The 25902-nt window shown below is 37.5% G+C and overlaps 1 protein-coding gene and 1 pseudogene across 1 annotated transcript; one reads left to right on the top strand and one right to left on the bottom strand.

Annotated features, from left to right (window-relative positions):
* Window positions 1-5086: 5086 nt before the first annotated feature.
* Window positions 5087-6037, bottom strand: LOC104849577 (olfactory receptor 11A1). The gene has a single exon (XM_010606077.1). The coding sequence runs from the start codon at window positions 6035-6037 to the stop codon at window positions 5087-5089; it is 951 nt and encodes a 316-aa protein (XP_010604379.1).
* A 1656-nt stretch (window positions 6038-7693) lies between these two features.
* Window positions 7694-25902, top strand: part of LOC104849576 — a 40394-nt pseudogene continuing 22185 nt past the window's right edge.

Here is a 25902-nt window from a genome sequence, read left to right as displayed (position 1 = left end):
CCCCATTTACAAACACTTTATTTCCATTTTTTCATTTTCCCATATTTTTTTCTTTTCCCTTATTACCTTTCCCCTACCCTTCCCATAGTATTCTATTTTATAGAAAAACCACATCTTCTTTATCCAGTTTCCAAGTGATAGGCAAATGGGCTGTTTCCAAGTTTTAGCTATTACATCTGATGATTAGTTTTTAATACATCTATTGGCCAAATGTATGTCATCTGTTGAGAAAGGTATATCCAGATCATTTGCTCATTTAAAAATCAGATTATTTGTTTTTGTGTTTTTGAGTTTTGGGAGTTTGGTTTGTATTCGAGATATCACCCCATTGTCAAATAAATAATTTACAAATATTTTTCTCCTGTTCTTCAGGTTTTCTATTCCCTCCATTGTTTCTTTAGGGTAATTTTATTGTTCTATTTTAATGCTTGTTTTCCTGTGCTTCAACAAAAAAATAAATATCACTTATTATCCTAAAGTGCTTTCTGTGCATTTTCTTGTAATAATTTCATAGTTTTCAGATATTACACTGAGGTCTTTCATTCATTTTGAGTTGATTTTTGAATATTGTTCACTCTTCCACATAGTAGCATGCAGTTTTCTCAGCACCATTTATTGAAGAGATTCTCTTTTTTCCAGTGAATGAAGGTGTCCATCAGCAGATGAAAAAATAAAGAAAATGAGAGATATAGAAATATATATGTAATATTATTCAGTGATAAAATAACAAAATATCATCATTTGCACCCACATCGGTGGAACTGGAGGATATTATATTAAGTTAAAAAAAATCACAGAAAAACAAATACAGCACATTCTAACTCATGTGGAAGTTAAAATATTGGCATCACAGAAAATAATACAATAATGATTTCTAGAGCCTACGAAGGGCGAGACAAGTGGATAGAGAGGTAGGATAACAGATACTAAAATACAATTAGGAGGAAAAAGATCTAGTATTATATAGCACAATAGGGTGACTTTAATTCACAATTTCTTATATTTTTTTATAAAAAAGAACAACTAGAAATAAAGAGCTTGTAAGCTTCAAAGAAATGAGAGATGTTTAAATGGAAACAATGATTACTCTATTTTGATCTAACACTGTTTACATATCTGATTATCTATACTCCATAAATATGTACAATTATAATGTATCAATAAAAAAATAAAGTGTAAACAAATCTATCACTGGTAACTGTGACTTACAAGATCATCTGAAGAAGCTGAGAGCTGTGACCTTCTCCAAATACTCTCTCCTATTCTCCTGTCACCTAGAGCATACCAACTGTCCTTGACCATACACGGTATAAATTAAGCTAAACATTAAAAAGTAAAGGAAGTTATAAAGAAAGGAAAAGTCTAATATATTTGGGTGTATGTGTCGGTGTATAAATATATAGAAGCAGAAGTCTTTATTCAAATGAAGTTTTAAATGGAACAGCAATAAATAAGACTGATAAAAACAGAACAGATGAGGGAGCACAGGGTTGTGGTACAAAGACGATTTATGCTTTTTCCTTTTTTGGTAACTTCTTTGGCACCTTTGTTGAACTTTAAGAATAAAAACACCACTAATCTAGATGGGCAGATTTCAGTGTTCTTTGCCAGTGTTTAGAGTTTAATTCCAGTTTTGGGACCAAGAATGTGACTTGTCCAGTCTTACATCCCTATTTACTTCAAAAGAACTCTCAGGTTTTGTGTTTCATTTTCAATGGAAATAGGAAGCCAGTTCTCAACATCTCTCCTTCCCTCTTTGAGAGGCTGGAAGTTGTGGCTTCCTGCTTGAGGAATCTTGAGGAAATGGTTCTCCATGATGACAGCCATTTGCTGACCACAAAAACCCTGGCACTTTTTGATTCCAGGCTGAGATCTTGTAGGTAACATTCTGGGTCTGGGACCCAGTGAGGGATGCCAATGCTCTGCTATGTGCTGTGATTTACTACATTCTCCCGTTGTTAAGTGGAACAAAACAGTCATCCTAGAGAAGTTGTGGTATATACAGGAGGATCTTGTGTGTCCTTGGTCAAGGAGAGAAAACATTGAGTTGGTGGGTGCTGTGGTATGGGCAAAATAGGCCTGGATTAAAAAATAGATATGCTTGATTCCAGTCTTTGAAAAGTTCAACTAATCCTTTAGGGACTCACTTTACCATCTGTGTAAGAATATTGACTAGATGATGTGTATGCTGTTCCCAGGCCTTAAAAATTCTAAGTGTTTATCACTTTATAAAATCAAAGTAGAAGGGATCCAAGAGATCAAGGCTGAGGAGTAAGGAGGAAGGTAAAGCGAAATAAGTAAAATAAAGATATGCCATGTACAGGAACCCAATAACCTCAGCGAATTATATGCCATAAATATGAACTAAGATTAATAATACCCAGAAAAATGAAAATAGAGACAGAGTAATTAAATGAGGAAGGAGGGAGGAGGGATGGAAGGGGATTTAAACAAAAAAGAAACAAGTTGTACTTTGTGCATATACCCACTCTCCAAGATGATTGTAAACTACATGCACTGCGAACATGTACTAATAAAAAAAAAAAAGAATGAGGCCGGGTGTGGTGACGCACACCTGTAATCCCAGCACTCGGGAGGCTGAGGCAGGAGGATTGCTGTGAGTTCGAGACCAGCCTGGATTACATAGCGAGTTCCAGGTCAATCTCAACTATATAGTGAGACCCTGTCTCAAAAAAACCAACCAACCAAACAAACAAAAGAATGAATAAAAAAAAGAAAATTCCTATTAGATAATAGTTTTGTCTAGAGTTTCAAGGAATAAGTGCAGGAGCTCTTCATTTACTGAGCTCTGTTTGTGAACCAGCCAGAATATTGCACATTTTCTCACTCAGCAGCAGTTAGAGATAAGCACAGCATTTCCTCCTTCAAATATAAGATTACTGAGGTCAGTTAACTCATCCAAAGCTTCACTCATGGAAGCTGGCAGAGCTTAAATTCAACACTTGCCCATGACACAAAAGCCTGCTCTCATATTCAGGCTTCCCACAAAGCTTACCTGCCATTGACACTTGTTGGAGATGGGCCACCTGGAAAAAACTGAGGTGACTGCTTTTACTTTCACTTATTTACCCTAAGATGATTTCAAAAACATTATCCTAGTTTATAAGAAATGTAAGAGGTTAATTCTCTCATTATAAAGCTAAACCTGAGTGTTTTAGACATCTAATACAACATCATATTATATTGCTATAATGCTAGAGATTTTTGAGTAATCTCTGTGAATGATGAATATAATCTCTTCATTTAGAAGAGAAACACTTAGGCAAGAAGGAATTCTGTCTTCAGTACTACAGGAGCACAATTTGTAGGAACCAGACAAGGAGGTAGGAAGTCTCTGAGTGTGCAATGCTGACCTCAGCTTTTCTACTCTGAAGTTATTTCTGCTCTTTAGAATTTCATAAAACTCAGATAAAACACTCACCACACCCTAGACCATGCTGAGACCATGTACAGAGAGGAAAGGGAGTATTACTTTTTAAAAATAGACTTGGTTTTCTGAGAAGTTTTAAGTTCACAGCAAAACTGAGCAGAAAGTAGAGTTCCCACATGTCTTCTACCCCTCACATACACAGCCCTCCTAATATCAAATATACCCGAAGGGCTGGGGATTTAGCCTGCCTTACAAGTGCAAGGTCCAGAGTTCGATCCCAAGCACCAAAAAAAAAGAAAAAAAAACTAAATAAAACACACACACACACACACACACACACACTCACACACACACAAACAAAACCCCCCAAAAATCATACCCTAGGGGTACAATTGCTATAACTAATAAAACTTCAGTGGCAAATAATTATCCCATAATGTCCAATTTATTCTTGGCATAACACATTGTATAGATTTGGACAAATTTATAATAGCACATATACATCCTCATAGTATCATGTGAGGTAGTTTGCCTGCCATAAAATTCCCCTGTCCTCTGGTTATTCATTCCTCCCTCCTAACAACTGGTAATCACCAATTCTTTTATTGTCTCTATAGTTTTGTCTTCTCAAGAATGTCATATAGTTGGAATCTTTGAGTATGTAGCTTTGTGAGCATTGCTTCCTTCATTTAGTAACATGTTTAAGGTTTCTCTCTGTCTTTTCATGGCTCAATAATTCATTTCTTTTTAGCACAAAATAATATGCCATTTAGATGTACTACAAGTTATCTATTCACCTACTGAAGAACATCTTAGTTCCTTCCAAGTTTTGACAATGGATAATGTTATTATTAACGTGTGTGTGTGTGTGTGTGTGTGTGTGTGTGTTATAAGGGATTGAACATAGGGCCTCACACATGTTAGACAAGTGCTGGACCATTAACCTACCTCCCAGTCTTTTTTATTTCTTTATTTTGATACAAGACCTTGATAAATTGTCCAAGCTAGCCTCAAGATTGTAGTTCTATTGCTTCAGCCTTTCAGGTAGGTGAGATTACAAATATGTGCACCATTCCTGGTTGTGCAGTGCTTTTAGATATATAAGTTGTCAAGTAATTTAAATAAATATCAAAGAGCATGATTGCTAATTTGTGGTAACTAACTGCAAGGCGATCTTCCAAAGTAGACTTCTCATCTTACATTCATACCAACAATGAAAGAGAGTTCTGCTTGCTCCACATTCTCACCAACTTGGTGTTGTCAGTGTTTTGAATTTTGGCTATTCTAATATGTCATGGCCATCTTACTATTTTCAATTTTGAAAAAGTATAACTTTGTATTTATATTTGTAGTTTTACATTAGGTATTTTATTGATATTTTTCTTCCCCCTAAGACTGTGAATTCAGTGAAGAACAGAGAATGCTTCTGTTTTTATGTATTATTTTACTCTTTATGTTCCTTGGACATAGCAGACACTTGATGTGTATATGAATGAATTATAAACAATCTTACTAATTTACTTTATGTATATGATTTTGTATAAGAATATAAGACTACTGGAGATGATGGAGCAGGATCTGACATGCTTGGACCATAACCTGGAGCACTATTCACCTAAGGCTGTCAGAATTCAACAGTGTCCTCAGTCGTCCTCAGAGGCACCTGGTCACCTGGTACGGTTCTTCCTTTTTGTATCATCTGAGGAAACCTGATTTCTTACTCAAGCACTTCTTCAGAGCTTCATTGATGTATCTGTTTCTTAGGCTATAGATGATAGGGTTGAACATGGGTGTCAGGATTGTGTAGAGCAGAGAGAATCCTTTGTGCAATAGTTGGGAAGAGTTGTCAGAAGGCACGAGGTATGTGGCAATCAGTGTCCCATAAAACACCATGACCACAGTGAGATGGGATAAGCATGTGGAGAAGCCCTTTTTCCGACCTGTGCCAGAAGGAATTCGTAAAATAGCAGTGAGAATACAGGAATATGAGACTATGATGAGGAAGAATGGAACTAGAGTTACTGCTGATGAGGTGACAAAAGCAATGGTCTCAGTCCACGAGGTGTCTATGCAGGAGAGATGGACCAGAGGCGCGAAGTCACAAAAGAAATGATCAATTTCATTGGGTCCACAGAAGGTTAGCCTGCACAGTAAAACCATGATGATTGATGTCAGGAGAAAACAGCAGAGCCAAGAGCCAGCAGCCAGCTTAATGCAGAAGGAGCCAGTCATGAGGATCGGATAGTGGAGAGGTTGACAGATGGCCAGGTAGCGGTCATAGGACATGACACCAAGCAAGAGGCACTCAGCTGCAGTCAGAGATCCAAAGAAGTAAAACTGTGCCAGGCAACCAGCCACAGAGATAGTTTTCTGTTCAGCTATGATAATCAGTAACATCTTGGGCACAATGTTGGAGGTATACCAGATCTCCAGAAAGGACAAGTTCACCACGAAAAAGTACATGGGAGTATGGAGGGGATTGTTAATCAAAACTAAGATGACAATGAGGATATTTCCAGAAATAGTCAAGATGTACAAAACTAAAAACATAATAAAGAGGGAAATATTTAGCTGTAAGATGGATGAGAATCCTCTAAGCACAAATTCCACTATTATTGTTTGGTTTTCCCAGGATGGAATCACCATACCTCAGCTTACCTAGAAGCAGAACATTCAGTGATAAGTTATGCAAAATGAAGAAGAATGGAACTTACATAGAGAACAAGAACAAGCAGTAAATTGATTTTTTTATTCCTCATTCAGGTTTTCAGAAGGCTTTTTATTTGAATTAAGTGAGATCATCTTTTTCTTTCAAGACCAAATATGGGAACAAAAATAATTTGGAATAAAACTTGTGCCTTCAACATCAACTTCCAACCTTCCCTATCTTGTATCTTCATTTCATCTGGAGCAATCCCAGTCTTTAGAGAAAGCAGAAACAGAAGAAAGGGAAAGAGAAATACAAAGGTAGGAAAGACAAAAGAAGAGACAGAGAATCCTCTGCTACATGTCCTTTCTGAGTATCTGGTAATCTGAGTATTTCCAGGAAAGAAGGAAGGAGATTTGAAAGAGAAGAGGGACAAGAAGGAAGATTAGGTGCACACCCAGAGATTTTGTGAACTCTCAAACAGAAAGCCAAGGATCCAAAACAAAGGACCCCTTCCCTTCACCATAACCACCATGTACCTTAAGGAAAATGACCATTTATCATAACAACTTTATTTTCCTTCTCCTCAATGAATTTGAAAGTTTCTTATTTTTGTTTTTCTTTCTGCAGCATTAGCAAGAGAAAATCTTGCTGTTGGGTGGTTTGGGATTCTCTGATACTGAGGTCAGTGCTCATGCAGGTGTGACCCAGGGCAAAGTGCTTTCTCTCACATTTTGAATAGACAACATCAGATCCATTAAAAATATTTTGTCTATGCCTTCAGTAAATAGAAGATTCAGAGTCAGATCTCCTAAGGCAGTAAGTGTAACCAGTCCTGAGTATAAGATAGCCTTGGGTTCTTTTGGGTGAGATAAGAAAGCCTATGTTTTTTTCTTCAGTCCCATCTTGGTGAAAACCACTCACCCAAATACAGAGCTGAGGACAGAGAGATAATATGGCTGTAGCGGTGTCTGAGGTTACACCCATTTAATTATTCTTGACACCTTAGTCCTGGATCTGTATTCCTTTAAGGTAGTCAGGGAGGGACCAAGCTGCTAAGAGAAGCAAGGAAAGATGAGAAAATCTATATACAGACACCAAAGTTTCTGAAGGTGTATCAGAGAGATGAAAAGCCAGGAAATCTGCTTGTTGAGTCAGTCTTTGATAAGTTACTTAGCTTCTCCAAGACACAGTTTGCATCTATAGAATGGGATACAGGCTTGAAGAAGAATTTAAATGTGTCTAGCATGTACAAAAATCATATAAATGAACAGACTGGGAAAATCATGATCTATTATTCAAGGCTGCAGATATTACTTAAGTTTATCAAGGAATTGCCTTTACTTTGAAAAGGGCATTGGCATAAAATCCCTCTCTTAAATGGTGTGTGTTCATATAATTGCATGAATATTAAGCTATTCTTGCTACCTTTGGTCATACTACCAGCCTTTTGGCAGTATGAATCTCATTTTAAAACTGATCCAACCATCTTTACTGTTGGGCTTACTACCTCTTCCTCCCTCCCCAAGAGCCAGAGGCTCTGCCTATAACCCTTCAGCCAGAGGCTAGGTAGGATTTCCAGGGGAAACTGCTGCAGAGGTGGAGGATGTGGTGTGTCAACCTGGAAATTATATGCCACCTTGCTAAACTGATTAATGGAAGATCCATTCAAAGAAACAGACCAGCTCACTGCAGACCCAGACATATCATGGATGGTTCAGATGCAGGAGACCATACTTCCCACCAAAAGAAAGAGCAGGTTTTCAGGCTTTGCCAAGATCTTTAAACCATGAAAATGAAGTGGGGAAAGGAGTAGTGATAAATTTTGAAACATTTGGTCAGCACCTTTGTCAAAGATGAGGTAGCTGAGTACATCTGGAGCTGTTTTTGTGTCTTCCAGTCTGTTCCACTGATCCTCAGATCTGTTTCTTTGCCAGTACCATGCTGTTTTATCACAGTGGCTTTGTAGTATAGTTTCAAATTGGGAATTGTTATATCCACTGCCATGTCTCTGTTGCCTAGGATGGCTTTTGCTATTCTAAGTCTCTTATAGTTCCAACTGAATTTTTGGATTCTTTTTTCTAGTTCTGTGAAATATAGTGCTGGAATTTCAATTGGCATTGCATTAAATCTGTATAGCAGTTTTGGTAGTATGGCCATTTTCGCTATGTTGATTCTTCCTACCCAGGAGCAGGGGATATCTTTCCATTTTCTTATATCCTCTTAGATTTCTTTTTTCAGAGTGCTGTAGTTTTCAGTGAAGAGGTCTTTTGTTTCTTTTGTTAGATTGATTCCTAGATACTTCATTTTTTGGATGCTATTGTGAAAGGAATTATTTCCCTAATTTCTCTCTCAGTGAGTCTGTTATTTGTGTATAAGAAGGCTATTGATTTTTGGGTGTTGACCTTATATCCAGCTACTCTGCTAAAAGTGTCAACTAAGTCTGGAAGTCTTTTGGTAGAGTAGGAGCTAACCATCCCCACTGGAGGAAAGATAGCCTCTTTAATAAATGGTGTTGGAAAAATTGGATCTCAACCTGCCAAAGATTAAAACTAGACCCTTATCTTTCACCATGCACTAAAGTAAAATCCAAGTGGATTAAAGATCTGAATATTAAAACAGAAACACTAAACTTGCTGGAAGATAAGTTAGGCAGAACTCTTGAAGACATTGGCACAGAAAAAGACTTTATGAACAAATCCTCAGTAGCATGGGAACTAGCAGAAAGAATCAACAGCTGGTATCTCATGTTATTAAAAAGCTTCTGCACTGCAAAAGAAACCATCAACAGAACTAAGAGACAACCTACAATGTGGGAAAAAATTTTTACCACCTGCTCTTCAGACAAAGGACTACTATCTAGAATATATAAAGAACTCAAAACAACCAGCCCCCCCAAATATAAAGACCCAATTCAAAAATGGGTATCTGAAATGAACAGACATTTCTCAGACAAAGAAGTAAAAGCAGCAAGAAAATATATGAAAAAATGTTCCACATCACTGGTCATTCGAGAGAGGCAGATGAAAACAACACTGAGATTTCACCTCACCCCACAAAGAATGGCTGCTATCAAGAAATCAATCAATAACAAATATTGGTGAGGTTGTGGGGAGAAAGGAACCCTTTTCCATTGTTGGTGGGAGTGCAGACTGGTGCAACCACTATGGAAATCAATATGGAGATACCTCAAAGGGCTGGGACTAGAGGTTCCATTTGACCCAGCCATCCATCTGCTGGGTATATTTCCAAAAGAATTAAAGGAATCATACCAGAGTGATATGTGCACATCCATGTTTATAGCAGCACAGTTTGCAATAGCTTAATCTTGGAAATAGCCAATTTGCCCATCAGTTGGAAATTGGATAAAGAAGATGTGGTTTTTCTATAAAATAGAATAGTACTCAGCCATAAAGAATGATAAATTAGATTCATTCAGAGGAAAATGGATACATATTGAGGATATACTCCTAAGTGAAATAAATAAGTCACACATGTGTAAATACCGAATAGTTTCTCTGGTGTGAAAAGCTATAACAGTACATAAGATCCTAATGAGATAATTGACCATGTAAAATAGGAAGAAAAGGTCTAAAGATGTAGGGAAAATGGGAAGGGTAGGGGAAAGGTAAAAAGGGAAAAGAAAAAGATATGAGAAAATGAAAAAATGGAAATAAAGTGTTTGTAAATGGGGTGGGGAGGGGGGGTGAAGGGAGGGCGGGGACAAGGGGCAAAAACGAGAACCAAGACCTGTCATGTAAAGGTACAAGATCCCAATAATGAATGTAATTGTACTGTATACATAAAATGTACCAATAAACTCAATAAAGGAAAAAAAACTGAGACATTTGAAATTTCAGAGTGAAAACAAGAACCAAAAGAAGAGTTGGTTAAAAGTAGAGTTTTGTTAGAAAACCCTGATCAGTGTGGTGAGGATCCAGGAAAGTTGAGTTCATGCTGTATTAAAAAATGACCATGCTACTCCTATAAGGAGTACCACATCTTCTCGGCCTGTCCTAGTAGAGGAAAAGCCAGTAAGAAAAGCAAGTGTTAAGAATCCTATTCCAGAAAAGGACCTTAAAAACTATGGGGTTCAACTGGAAGCCAGCCTAACTCTGAAGCAGAGTCACCCTGAGAATATAGAGGCAGACTTTATTCTCCCTGCAAAGACCCTTGTCTTCTTCTCATGAAACAAGTTAAAAGTAAGCAAAGGGCGTCACTTTTTCTGGAAGCACAAAGTCCATCTTTTCTACCCCTGAGTACTCTGCCACCATAGCCTCTGCTGCCACCACAGCTGCTATAAACCTAATGAAGACTGTTACCTCCTTTGTCACACCTTTCTGGCACCCAGGACTCTGTCTGCTGTTCCTGCCAGCACTACTGCTACCCCAAGCCTTACTCATATTTTCCCCGTCTCTCCCACTAAGCCAGCTCACAAAAATAGCAACCCCAATACATTGTTATCAAATCCATCCCCACCCTTACCTAAGAGAGGCATTGAAACAACCTTGGTACCCACCTCAGAATCTGCTGCTACCTTTAGCACAAAAACACCAAGTGATCAAAGAGGGAAGAATGTGTGTTCTATGGGCTCCAAACTACTGATGACAATCCCATCTCTCCATCTCCACCACTGCCTACTCGTATGCCTCCAGAGTCGCCACAATTCCCTCCATTCACAGTGAAGACTTTTCAAATTATGCCAGAAGTTGAGTTTCTGCTTTCTGTCAATCTGTCCCAGGGGAATCCTCAGCAGCAAGATGAAACAGAAGGAAGTCCCCACAAGGATATTGGACTAGAGCTCTGAGGAGACGCACATACCCTCTGAGCTAACCCTTCTCCTACTGCATGTTTGAATTCAGTGGCCTTGACCATCCCTTTTCCCATGACTCTTCCCTTGGAGGGCTCTCACAGAACTCATCTATTGCTCTTTGAAAACAGTGACAACTTCAGGAGGATAGCAGTGCCCTGGGGTGGACCAGGTCACTACTGAATGCTGAAAGTTCCAGGTGATGAAGAGGAGCAAATCTGTCCTTCAGTTTGGTTAAAGACGTGACACCTATCCCAGACATTCCTAAAAGGGAGAGCGACTTGGATTCAGAGGGTCCCATTCAGTATGGGGATGAAACCATTGAAATGCCCTTGCCAATAAAATGAAGAAGAAAGACACACTGGCAATGAAGTTGAATCACAAGCCCAGTGGTCCAGAGTTGAACTGGAATTCTTGGCTTCATAAAAGCAAGGAGGAGTGGAGTGAAATACAGCACCAGATTGGGAACACACTGATCCAGCAACTAGTGAAAGGCTCACACAGTAAGAACTGGGACAGTGCAGTGTACTGCAAACTAAAAATGAAACTAATTGGAAGGCAGAAAAATGAGAGATTCAGCTCACTAGAAAGCTTAGTCAAACACTAACTGTGGCTGAACTGCTCGCTAGAAAGATCCTGAAATTTAATGACTATGTGGATGTAACAGGTGCTCGAGATTATGACTGGTGAGCTGATGTTCCTTGGACCAAACTGACCTTTGTTGACAAGGTTGACATAAGAAAAGAATTAAATGAATTTAACAGCTCACAGATGGAGGTTCATGAAGACACAAAACTGGGTTGCTTTGCAGCTTGTCTCCAGTGTGACATACGGAAGCAACCTCAGCACTTCCCAGCACAGCCAGAAATGCATCCTCTTGGATCTGGTTCTGGAGTGAATGGGAGTTCTGTAAGTGTAGCCTTTCATTGGAATCAATTCTCATGTGCTGATCTTGGGACAGAACTGAATACTTTGTCAGTGGGTTTGAGCTTTTCACTGCAGTATACTTGAGGGGTTTCCCCTCACAGCCACCAAAGTTCTGGGCCACTTGCAGGTTGCAAATTGTATTGGCTGCACCACACCCCTGCCCCAAGATGACTGCCTATGAGTAGGCACAGATTGCACGATTAGCTTTACTGCCTTCCTCTGATTGGGAGACCCACTATGTGGGCACTAAATTCTAGCTATCAAATGCAGTTAGTGGTAGAAAAAAACCTTCTGGAAGGTTCCATTTTCTAGTAAAGTGGTCCTCACTTCCACAGGAAACTTTTGTACCACACTGACTTGTCAGTTGAAAGCATTGCCCTACACCTCTTACCACGCACAAATATAGCCAGTTCTCTTCTGCACTCAAGCCTGAGAGAAATCGCTCAGGATCCAATATGTTCCTCTCTTTTGGTACTTGTGTCTTGACTTTTACTTTAAAATGATCTTGAAGAAAAATTGGGAATATATTTTCCTGTCTATTGTCTGAGCTGCAACTGGAATACAAGTTGATCAAATAAGAAATAGTGTATATTTTCTGTATACAAAAGCAAGAAAATATGGAGATACCTCAAAGAGCTTGGACTGAGGTTCCATTTGACCCAGCTATCCCTCTGCTGGGTATCTTTCCAAAAGAACTAAAAGAATCATATCACAGAGAAGTATGCACACCCATGTTTATAGTGGCACAGTTTGTAATAGCTAAAACTTGGAAACAGCCCATTTGCCTATCAGTTGGAAACTGGATAAAGAAGATGTGGTTTTTCTATAAAATGGAATACTACTCAGCCATAAAGAATGAGAAATTAGATTCATTCATAGGAAAATGGATACATATTGAAGATATACTCCTAAGTGAAATAAATAAGTCACACATGTGTAACTACCAAATAGTTTCTCTGGTGTGAATAATCTGCAATAATACATAAGATCCTAATAAGATTACTGACATTTAGAAATGGGAAGGAAGGAGCTAAAGGTGTAGGGACGGTGAGATGGGTAGGGGAAGGGTAATAAGGGAAAAGAAAAAATGTGAGATAATGAAAATGGAAATAAAGTGTTTGTAGATGGGGAGGGGAGGAGGGGGTGAAGGGAGGGCAGGGGTAAGGGGAAAAATGAGAATCAAGACTTGTCATGTAAAGGTATAAGATCCCAACAATGCATGTAACTGTACTGTATCCCTAAAATGTACCAATAAACTCAATTAAAGCTGAAAAAAAAAGCAAGAAAAAAGGTCTTAATGTTAATGGCAGCTTGGCAGAAAAACTGATCGTGACTTCAATTTTATAGGCTGTTTTATTTTTATCCTATCAAATGATACTGTGAATTATTTTAACCAATCGATGTATTTTAAGCAGTGTTGCGGGCACTCTGTGGGATTACTTTACAGCCACAATCATGCACGGCAAGGCCCTATGGGGCATAAGGTGCTGGCTCTGAAAAAAGTGTTTGAAGAAGTAAGGAGAGGCGCCATCATGGCCTCTGCTCCCTCTCTTCTCAGTGTTGTTTATCCTTACATTTCCTCCTCTCTCCATGTGTCCCTCTCTGGCAGCTTCCACCTTACTTACCTTTCCTTTTCCATGCTGTACCAGTGTGGTTGGTGCCTAGATATTGACTCAGCCTCCTCTCCATTTTGTATTTGTAATATGTATTAGAATAGGTTTGGTCACCTTCCTTGACTTCACAGAAAATCAAATAGCTTCACAATTCGCCTCTTAATTCCTGGCCACAGTGTAAGTGAAAGAAAAAAATAGTTTCTTTTTAACTGATGAATGTAAGTTTTTTTCTTTCACTATAATGTATAGTAAAATGTGGCTCTTCCATAAATTTTTTCTGAATTACTCTGTAATCACTGTCATTTGTTCAGTATGTAATCTTTCAGCAGATTTTTCTCCTTTCATGTCCACATCAGACTCGCTAAAGAATTGAAATACTAGGTCAAAACCAAAAAAGCTAAAGTGACCTTAAAGGTACTGATTTTCTCTCTGCAGAGAAGAGGGCTTTGGATTTCTTAGCTACTGTCAATTGTCTTATGGCTACAGAAAAAATACTGGGTCGACATGTGCTTTAATATTTTCCTTACCTGAGTAAAATCAAGGCAGACTCTTAGTCCGTTAGAGGTCTGGAAAAAAGGTGCCCACATGTTAACTGCCAACTTGAGTTAGCATTCTATCTTGATGGTTCGTAGACTCTAGCTTATTCTTTCTGGCTTTAGGTGACTTCTTAAAACACTTCTTCCACTCTTTTTCTTTGCTTTAATGTGCAAAGCTTGAAACAGAATTTAAACTAATTGAATCTTAAACTAATTGTCTGCTTTCTCTTTGCCATCAAGGCTTCCGGTTTATCTCTCATCTCACTTGTTTTCTCTTGAAAACAATATATGTACTTAGCAGGTAAAGTCTATTCAGCTGTTCTTTTTTTTTCAGTTTTAATTGAGTTTATTGGTACATTTTAGGGATACGGTACAGTTGCATTCATTGTTGGGATCTTGTACCTCTACATGACAAGTCTTGATTCTCATTTTTTCCCCTTACCCCTGCCTTCCCTTCACCCGCTCCTCCCCTCCCCATCTACAAACACTTTATTTTCATCTTTTCATTATCTCACATTTTTCTTTTCCCTTATTACCTTTCCCCTACCCATCCCAACTTCCCTACACCTTTAGCTCCTTTCTTCCCATTTTGTTCATTTTGATTTTGTGTATATAAAGATGGATTTTGTGTTCCCTTTCTGTTTAAATTTGAAGTTCACATCAAAATGTAAAGAAAAAACAAAAGCCTGGTATATTGTGCTTCAAGATGCTTCCCTGGTGTACAAAATCTCCTTGTAAATAAATAAATATTCCTATTTTTTCGTATTTTTCTTTTCCCTTCTTCCTTTTCCCTACTCTTCCCACTTACTCTACTCCTTTAGCCCTTTTATTCTGATATCACATTATCAATTATATAATTTGAACCTTATTTACACTTTCAGTTTTTCACACCAGAGAAACTATTTGGTATTTATACATATGTGTCCTATCTACTTCACTTAAGAGTATGGCCTCAATGTGTAACCATTTACCTATAAATGACTCTAGTTTCTCCTTCTTTATGGCCGAGTAGTACTCCATTTTATAGAAAAACCATATCTTCATTATCCAGTCTCCAGTTGATGGGCAATTGGGATGTTTCCAAGTTTTAGGTATTGTAAAGCTATCATGAACAGGGAAAGGTGGAAGGAGTTAAGGGAGGGCAGTGGTATAGGGAAAAAAAAGAACCAAGACACATCATGCAAAGATACAATATCCCAATTATGAATGTAACTGTACTATATACCTAAAAAGTACCACTAAACTTAATGAGGAAAAAAATAAATAACTGCATTATAAAACAAACAAACAATCTGATCCAGAGTCCTAGAGACCATCATATGGAGTACTAATTCTAACTTTCTAAGTGATTTACAGAATGCCTCAGAGATAATCCAAATGCCTGGTAGTCCTGATGCTGAGCAGATACCCAGCAAATGCTGATTCAGACCTTGAGCTCATTTATTGAGTAAAGAATGGAAAATGTGTGTGAAGACAAGACTTCTCGCCATTCTTTGTAGAGCATAAACAAGAATCTGAGATCTCAGAGAAAGGATGTTGTAGGAGACCAAATATTCATATTCTCAGAGTTGTTTTTGAGCCTAACATAACCGCCTCCATGTTTACATCTGAATCACCTCACTGGCACAGACGTGTCAATGACTGTACTAATGGCCTTGCTCATTTAATGACCTAATCTGTTACATAACAACTGTATCTCATCATAACTGTTACTGTACAATATGTTTCTCCTTTATCATTTTATGATTAGCCACTTCCTCTTACAAATTTGTGGTTTTTGCCTTTATATACTGCTTGTGCCTGCAAATAAACGAGACCTTGACAACTCTTTGCTTGGTCTCCTTCTCTCTGCGCCTCTCTTGTCCCATTTCCAGGTATCTCCCCTTCTCGAGCTCTGCTGATTACTGACCCCGCGGGCCGGGGCAGGATGTCATTTATGGCAGAACACAGCCAGATTCCTGAATGCTGCTGCTCATGTTGCTGCTAGTAATGGTGGAACTCTGAGGAACTCTAGGTGCTAAAAATGTAGGACTCGTATTATTATTACCACCATTCTCCCTTTGCAGATGAAGGAATACCTTACTGGAAGGCAGAGAGACCTTAAATAATCACCCATGCTCATCACTTAGAAGGTGGCAGCAATGAGAGATCTACTCGGGATCTCACCCACCTACCACTGACACTACCCCTTGTAAGGACTGGCTACAAAGGCTCATTTGCCTCATCTCATGGAAGATAAGAAAATGAAAGTTCCCACATTTTTACTTTGAAGGAGAACAAGGCCTGTTTTGTGAGTTGGTGAGGCTGCAAGCCCATCAAAAGCCACATTCTCACAGCCATCCATATTACCTTCTGGACTTGCATTTGGGCTTTTTATCTTTTCTTAAAATATTAGGTTAATCTATCACCTTAAAAATGATAAGAAGCCTTTTTGAGGATGTGCACAGGGAATTACCATTTCCTCTTTTCTTTTTTTTTTTTTTTTTTTTTTTTTTTTTTTTTGGTACTGGGGATCAAACTTGGGACTTTTTGCTTGCGAGGCAGGTGGAACCACTGAGCTAAATGTTCAGCCCACCATTTCCTCTTTACCAGGCAGTTACATTGCTTTTGCAAGGCTGTGACACCATCTGGATGCAGGGCAGAGCCGTGTGATGAAGAGTGGGAAGCCAGGTAAAAAGTAGAGATGTGGCTTAGACAGACAGTGAAGCTACTGTAAGAGAATGGGCTCTAAAACTAGACAGTCTGGGTTGAACCACAAAGATACACGATCAACAAAAACTTGCTAACCTTTAAGGGAAGAGCAATTCTGCTGCCTCCAGGTCTCTACAGGGAAGGCATTCCAGGGCAACAGAAAGTTCGAGGATACTGACCTCCACATCCAAGCATATAGTCAATATCTTTTTCTCTATCTCCTCAGCAGAAATGATTTATTAAAAAGGGGCATTGTTGAAAACACTAGAGGTGTGGTCTCTGCTAACATGCGCCTCTGTTAACTCAAGTCATGTACTCAAGTCATGCATGCTGCTTGAGTCTAGAGGCATAAATCCAACAAACTGGATAACATGTCTGCAAATTCTTTTGGCCCAGGGCTGAGCAAGAGAACATGATCAATGAGTCGTAGTGCTTTTCTCCTTCCTCTTCAGTTGTTTCTCCTCTCCCCTCTCCCCTCACTTTTTCCCAGCACAGTTAGTGCTGTCAAAAAAGTAGATGTTCAGAAGGGATCTTCTCCCCATTCACTGGAGAGGTTCAAAAACAACAGCTTGTGGAGAGTTAAAAGAGATAAAGGCACAGGAGGATTACATTTGGGTTGATGACTGCTAACGTTCTTTCCAAACTTGAGGATTTTTTCCCCCCCTAACTGGTAATCATTTAATTCCTCTAGAAGTACACATAGGCAAGTTTATGGGGGAAAAAAGGGAGCTTGTCGCAAAGCAAAGTTACACTACAAATACTCCGCGGATCATCACAGGAATTTTTCCTTTTACCAGCTACAAAACGCAGAGGGAGACATGAGGTAAGTCAGAGGCTAAGTCAATGAAATCCATTCTTGAGCTGAACTAAGGAGTCAATGAAAAACTGTTAATTCAGCAAACTAGCTGAGGCTAAGGATAGCTGACATGCCAAGTGCTAGTAAAATTCAGGCAATCAACTGGTAAAACAGATGGACAAATAGTTTGATTTTTCCACTAAATGGATAGTTAGTTGATTTTAGGTAGTTCTACCTGGCCTCACCTTGCAAAAGACAGACTTGATACTGGAAAACTGAAGAAAGCAGAAGAGCTGAGCTTTGCCTACCAGTGCCTCGGAGGGATCCACTCCTATTCGTGAGCCAGGACGCAAAGTCTTCAGCATGTCCACTTTCCTTGCATTCGAAGAATGGAACTAGGTATCTTGAGTCTTGCTTTTATCCAGAAGTACACTTTGTGCATTTGACAAAAAACTAAATTGAGGCAGTCTCTCCCTAGGAACCTACAAGGGCAGTTGAGCTTTTGCTTCATTTCTCTATCGTACCTCTGTGTACACCTGAGTCCCTCTGCAGGCAAAGCCATCACCTCCCATGACACTGGTACTCACGGGCATTTCCTAAATGGCTCTTCTGGGGAGTTGCTGTTTATCTGGCAAATTACATGAAACCAAGGTACCTTCACCTTACAGGAAAATAGTTGTGTTTCTTTAACCTTGCTTTGTGCTAAGAATCTATTTTGATAATGTTCATATTTATACGACTGATAAAGAACTTTAATTGAAAAAATGCATTTTAATGTTATGCTTTGGTATAATGAATTAAATTAGGATTTTCAAGGAAGTATTTCATTTGTTTCTATCCTCTGGAAGAAAAAATGTCATTCTTCTCCTCTCTGTGGTAGGTTTGATAGGGAACTGAGACAAATATGTATAATAGAAAACATTTATTGTCAAAGCTATCATTAGGATTTTAAAGAACTTATATCCTCCCATACTCTTATTATTAATTTAAAATATTAACTAAGGCAATTCCTGTTCCAAGAAATATAGGTTGTGGTTGGAAACCTTATGGAATCATTTAAAGTTATTATTTATCAAGAGGCATGAATAAATTGGAAAGACATTTCTCAAAGCCACAAGGTAACACAGCTCTCCAATAAATGTAGTAAATGAAATAATGATAAAATAACCAGTTGAAATACCTTGTTTGTTCTTTAAAACTGAAGTATTTTCTCTCATATATAATACCCAAATGATGTGATTTTTGTCCTTATTTATATCAATTTACAAAATAGCAGATACATACCAACATTGTACAATCTGTAATTGTCACAACCTTTCTGCTCATTGCCCATTTGACAAATGAGGAATCCAGGTTTGACATGAAATGACTCATTCAGTTACCCAGATACAAGGATGTGTGGGAGCTGGGACTCACTGAAAGCCCCAAGAAGTCAGGGTGAGTTTTTTTACTTACTTACTATGCTGAGTTTCTACCTCAAAGCCTAACACATAACAAGGTTTTTAAATAAGTATTTATCAATCAAAGAATGCGAACATGTGAACCAATGTCTGACTTCAAATCTAATGTTCCTGCCATTTTAGTAAATCTCTTCCTCCAGCCTCACAAAATGGTACTGTTAATGGGTCAAGCTAAAGGATGGGTCCTACAACCTGAATTGAGGCTGAAGAAGTGATAAAAGTGACTACTGATGCTAATACATTTTTAACTGGAAAGTTAGACTTCTAAAACGTGAAAAACTGCTGATAAAATGGCAATCATTTTATTCAGTGTAAGAATATTTCAGAGAAGCCTCTTTTAGTGCTTGTGCCATTTTGTTATTTTGCAGAAAAGTTGTTTTGCATTTCTAAGAGATAATATATTTTGCTCATAGAAAGAAAAGGTATTTATATTTTGGCCATCAACCCATTAATGCAGATTTACTCATTATATTCTGTGCATTTTTAAAAGGTGAAAAATTATGAAAATAGAATAAAGAGGATAAAAGAAAGGCATTTTTGAAGCTCATGTGTTAACTTCAGTTTTCCATGTGACTGAGACCATGACTTTGTTAACTGTACTTTCGATTGCCTATTCCTCTTTCTTCTCTACTTTGTCCTTGTCCTATAAAAATATCCAGGTCACTGACTGTCTTCCCCCATTGCACTATTTTCTACAAGAGGAGGAAACTCTTATGCATTGTCTGACCCTAGATCTGAAACAGGACCAAAGTGAACCTGAATCTTTACTGAAGGCCAGAGCACATGGGAAATGTGAACCATTCTAGCAGCTAGGCATCAAACTCCCTTGATAAATGGCACAGTTCAAACTCACTTCCCTGTTTATATTCTGTGACAGACAGCTGTAAAAAAGCGGCACTAATTTATCTTCCTTCAACCACCCCACAAAAGGGTTTCAAGATGGGAGGGAATGGTCTCTTTTTGCTTTGCAGGACTTCATTTCAAAATTTGTCTTAACTCTATTTCTTGCTATTTTCCTTGTAAAAGGAGACAAAACAGAGTGATTTCTCATGGTGACTTCTTGAGCCTACGTAAACTTGTGGGCTTCTTTTCAATCAGGAAAGGCTTTCATGGCAATCATGGCTGTAAATTACTCATTTCAAATACATCCTACTAAACCTGTTCTCCAGACACTGTGCTTGAGAGTGCAGAGGGAAGGGACTCATTTAACTATGTAATTACTAGACTCCATTTGGTTTATGTCTCCACTTATTTATTCACTGTGTACACTCTTTTAAATTGGTGCTGCAAACAGAAAATTATGAAAGAATACTTTGCTCCCCTGTTAATTACAGGCCAATCAGGGAAATTGGGGAACAAACATATAATAATAAAATGAGAGGTCAGTATAACCATTTAAAAAGGAATACTTGTCTGAGATCACCCAGTTTATCAGCAACAGAGCCGCCTCACCAGTTCTGACTCCACCTTCTGTACGCTCGATGACACAAATTACAAACGACCAAGGAATCTACTACCCTCTTTGTAAACCTCTTTTCATTAGTTTCCTTTGCCAGAAGCTGCAGACTTCCTCACATAAGGAGATAGTAAAGCATTCTCTCTAGTTGGCTACTAATGCTTATTAGCCAAAGCCAGTAAACAGAGAAGTAGCTGACAGAGCCCCAGTGGGTCATGACACTATTACCCCTTCCACATCCCCTGTGGAGAGCTAATGAGTTCATGGGGCCCCTTCTAGTTATAGTTTTCTTAACAAGCTTGGATTTTTACCATCAAGGTTATTCCAGATAGCCAAAACATTATCGGAGATGCAAATCAGATTTCTTATCTTTTTTATTTTTTATTTATTTATTCTTGGCACCGGGGATCGAAGCCAGGTCCTTGCACTTGCAAGGCAGGCCACGCATCTTTTTTAAAATAAAAGTTTATCTTGAGATAATTGTAGATTCCCCATGTAGTTGTAAGAAAAATTAAATAGTACACATTTGCAATACATAATAATTATACTCACTGTGGGGCACTGTTTTTGGACATTACACATCTTAACTATTTTTACAACCCGTTCTCTCCCACTCCACCCCCCTTACCTCTCGGTCCCCTTTCCATTTTCAAGGAGCCTATCATCTCCCTGTTTCTGATTATTAATCTCTTATTTTGTTGTTCAATTTATTTATATGTTGGATAACTCACTCATACAAGAGAAAGCATGTGGTAATTAAGCTTGTGTGTTTTATTTCTTCACCAAACATTAGGGTCTCGGGGTATATCTATTTTCCTACAAGTGATTCAAATGTATCCTTCTTTATGTCAGAGTATTACACCACTGTGTATAAATAACACATTTTCTTAATCAGTTCATTTATTGATGGACGTATGAAAGCTTCCAAGATTTAGCAATTATAAGTTGCACTGCTATAAATGCAAGAATACATGAATAATTGTAATATGCCTTTAACTCTGTCAGGAAGATACCTAGAGGGGAATAGCTGGGTAGAATGGAATTTCTGTTCTTAAATTGTTTGAGGAATCTCCATACTGATTTCCACCATGCTTGTACTAGTTTCCATTCCCATCAGCAAAGTAAAAAAGGTTTCTTTTTCCCCACAACCTTACCAGCATTTGTTATTTGATTTTTTCATTGTAGCCATTCTTTGTGGAGTAAGATGGAATCTCAATATTATTTTAATTTGCATTTCTCTAATAGCCAAAGATGTTGAAAAATCTTTTTCTTGTATTGACTGGTAATTTGTACTTCTTCTTGGAAGTAGCTATTCATTTCAGTTGTTCTTTTTTTTAAATTTTGGTCTTTTATTTTGAGGGTTCTCATTTTTTTGAATTCTATATATTTGGGGGGGGCGTGGTACCAGGGGTCGAACATGGGTCCTTGCACTTGTGAGGCAGGTGGTGGAACCACTGAGCTAAATCCCCAGCCTTCTTATATATTCTAGGTATTCTTTATCTGTGGAGCACCAGCAAAAAAGAAAATTCCCATTTTATACTTTGTTATTAACTTTTGGTTGTTGTCATCATCATCATCATTGTTGTTCTTCCTTCCTTCCTTTCTTTGTGCAGAAGATTTTTAAATTTGACACAATCCCATTTATTGATTCCCAGTACCATTTCCTGCGCAATTGGATTTTGTTCAGAAAGTCCTTGCCTATGCTAATGACTTCAAGACGTTTACCTATTTTATCTTCCAACATGTTAAATATTGTTCTCTTAACATTTACTTCTTTGATTCACTTTTATTTTAGTTTACTATATGGTCAGAGATATAGGCCTGGGTTCAATCTTCTGCATGTAAATAACCAACTTTCCCAGCACCATTTATTAAAGAGACTATCTTTCCCCCAGTGTGTATTTCTTCTCCCCTTTGTCAAAAATCAGAGTTGAATGTGCTTGAGGTTGTTTCTGCAACCTATGTTCTGTTCCATTGATTTTCATGTCTGTTTTTGTGCCAGTACCATGCTGTTTGCAGTATAGGTTTAATTACAGGATTGTGATATCTCCCACTTTACTCTTGTTGCATAGGATTGCTTTTGCTATCCTGGGTCTCTTCTGGTTCCATAAGAACTTTTGGATTGCTTTCCCTACTTCTGTCAAGAATGCTGTTGGTATTTTGAGTGTGATTATGTTAAATCTTTATATCATTTTTTGAAGTGCAGCCATTTTGACTATTTGGTTCTATCTATCCAGGAACAGAAGATGGAACATTTTCTAATGTCCTCTTTGATTTCCTTTTCAGTACATCATAGTTTTCATTGTAGAGGTTTTTCACTTCCTTAGGTTAATTCCTAAGCGTTTAAATTTTCTTGTTGCTATTGTGAATGGTATTTTTTTCCTATATTTTTTTCTCTGTGAGTTCATTATTGATATACAGAAACTCCACTGCTTTTTGAGTATTGACTTTGTATCCTGCTACATTACTAATTTTGCTTATTAATTGTAAGCATCTTTGGTGGAATTTTTGGGTCTTCTATGTAGAAAACAAGGTCATTTGCAAATAATAATTATTCTTCCTTTCCAATGCATATCTCTTTTGTTTCTTTTTCTTGACTAATCGTTCATCTTAATGTTTTGTGTACTATGATAAACAGAGGTGTTGATAGTGGATATCCTTCTCTTGTTCCTGATTTTAGAGGGAAAGTTTTCAGCTTTTCTCCACTTGCTATTATGTTGGCGGTAGGTTTGTCATAAGTAGTTTTCCCTGTATCTATTAAGGTACTCAATTTTTGTGTTGGCTTCTGTTTATGTGTATCACATTTATTGATTTGAGTATGTTGGACCTTTACATCCTTGGAATGAAGCCTACTTGGTCATGATTTATCATCTTTTTCATGATTTGTTACATTCTGTTTGCCAGTATCTTGTTGAGGATTTTTGCATCTGTAGTCATTAAAGAGATTGGTCTAGAGACATTCTTTTTAGTTGGGTTCTTGTCTGGTTTTGGAATCCTGGTAATGTTAGCTCCTGGAAGTGACTTTGAGAGTATTCCTTTCCCTTCAGTTTCATTGAACATTTTGAGAAGTATTGGTATTAATTCTTCTCTAACATCTTTGTAGAATTCATCTAGAGCTGGGCTTTTCTTAGTTGGTAGATTTGGGGGGGGATTTGTTTATTTGTTTTGCTGTTTTAATTTTCTTTCCTATTATATTACACAGGGTCTTTAAATCTTCTTGGTTCAGTTTTGGTAAACTATTTATACTTATGAATATATCTATTTCTTCTCAATTTTTCAATTTTTTGCATTACTTGTTTGTGGAGTAATTGTCAGTTTTTTAATTTCAGCAGTGTCTGCTGTGATTGGGTCTTGTCACTCCTTTTTTATTAGATTGGCTAAGAGTTTGTTTTGTGTATTCTTTTGAAGAACCAACTCTTTGATGCATTGATTATTTGTATGGTCTATTTGGTGTCAGTTTCATTGATCACTGCTCTGATCTTCAAAATCTTCTTCCTGATACTAGCTGTGGGTTTGGATTGTTTTTGTTTTTCTAGGACCTTGAGGCACATTGTCAAATAGTTTGTTTGGGCTCAGTCTGTTTTTATGATGTAGGCATTCATGGCTATAAACAGCTCTTTTAAGATGGCTTTTGTTGTGCTGGTATGTTGTGTTGGCACTGTCATTTAGTTCGAGAAATGGCCTTATTTTTTCCTTGATTTCTTTGGTAACCTGTTGTTCATTTAAACATGTATTGCTTTGTTTCTATGAATTTGTGCAATTTCTATATTTTCTTTCATCATTGATTTCTAGTTTTATTGCACTATGATCTGGTAATATACATAGTGTAATTTCCATACCTTTACATTTACTTAAGCTTGCTTTACTGGCTAGTATGTAGCCTATTTTGGAGAAAATTCCATGTGCTGCTGAAAAGAATGTGTATTGTCTTGTTGTTCAGTGGAACAGGCTGTACATGTCTATTAAGCCCATTTGTTTGAAGGTTTTATTCAACTCCAATATTTCTCTGTTGATTTTTTTATCTAGTTAATATATTTGTGATAGTGGGGTGTTGAGGTCCCCCACTATAATTCTGTTAATATTTGTCTGATCTTTCATGTCCAGTAGTATTTGTTTTATAAGGATGGGTGGGCTGATGTTTGACGGATATGTATTTAAAATATATGTGCATATTTATAATTGTTATCTCTGTTGGATTATTTCTCTAACCAATGTAAAGTGAACTTCTGGTTCTGCTGCCTGCCTCACAAGGGCAAGTTCCTGAGTCCAATCCCAGTACCAGAAAAGTAAATTAAAAGAAATAAATAAAGTGAGCTTCTTTGCCTTTTCTGATTAATTTTGGCTTAAAGTCTATTTTGTCTGAAAATAGAATAGCTACTCCTGTTTGTTTTTAGACTCCTGTTGCATGAAACATTTTTTCCATCCTTTGAGTTTTAGTCTATGAAGATTATATATATATATATATATATATATATATATATATTCAGTACCTAATCTTTTGGTATTTTTTTCACTAAGAATAGTAGAGATCTAGAGAGGAATCCACCCACAGATTTTGCATATGTAATTATTCTGGTTGCATTTTATTGCTGAATCATAGTCTATGGTATGGATATGGCAGTGTAAACCTTTAACAATTGAAGGAGATCTGGTTTTTTCTAGCTTGAGGCTAATATTATTGACCTATCATAAAAAACTGTGCACATATTTTCATGTAAATATGTTTTCATTTTTCTGGATTGAAAGCTCAGGAGTGAAATTGCTAGTTTGAATGGGGCTTGATGCTTAGTATTTTAAGAATAGTGTTTTTCTAGAATAGCTACACTAGTTTATATTCCAGCTAGTGATACATTTGTGGCTCACTTATTCTGCATCTTTGCCAGTGTTTTGGGCTATCACTATTTTTAAAAATTGTATCTTGGTAAAATTCATTTTATAAGTAGCTCACTATTTTAACCTTTCTAATTTTTATTAGTCAGTAGCGTTTTACTACATTCAAAATGCTATACAAAAATCAGCACTATCTAATCATTTTTTTTCTTTTTATTGAGTTTATTGGTACATTTTAGGTATAAAGTACAGTTACATTCATTATTGGGATCTTGTACCTTTACATGACAGGTCTTGGTTCTCATTTTTTCCCCTTGTCCCTGCCCTCCCTTCACCCCCTCCTCCCCTTCCCATTTACAAACACTTTATTATTTTTCTCATTTATTTTCTTTTCCCTTATTACCTTTCCCCTACCCTTCTCACTTTCCCTACACCTTTACCCCTTTTTTTTTCCTATTTCACATGGTTAATTATCTCATTAGGATCTTATGTACTATTACAATTTTTCACACCAGAGAAACTATTCGGTATTTACACATGCGTGACTTATGTATTTCACTTAGGAGTATACCCTCAAAATGTATCCATTTTCCTATGAATGAATCTAATTTCTCATTCTTTATGGCTGAGTAGTATTCCATTTTATAGAAAAACCACATCTTCTTTATCCAGTTTCCAACTGATGGGCAAATGGGCTGTTTCCAAGTTTTAGCTATTACAAACTGTGCTGCTATAAACATAGGTG

This window comes from Fukomys damarensis, unplaced genomic scaffold (genome assembly GCF_012274545.1).
Source record: "Fukomys damarensis isolate Sample0158 unplaced genomic scaffold, DMR_v1.0_HiC HiC_scaffold_33, whole genome shotgun sequence".
In the NCBI taxonomy this organism is placed as follows: domain Eukaryota; kingdom Metazoa; phylum Chordata; class Mammalia; order Rodentia; family Bathyergidae; genus Fukomys; species Fukomys damarensis.
This window is presented reverse-complemented; position numbering and strand designations above follow the sequence as displayed.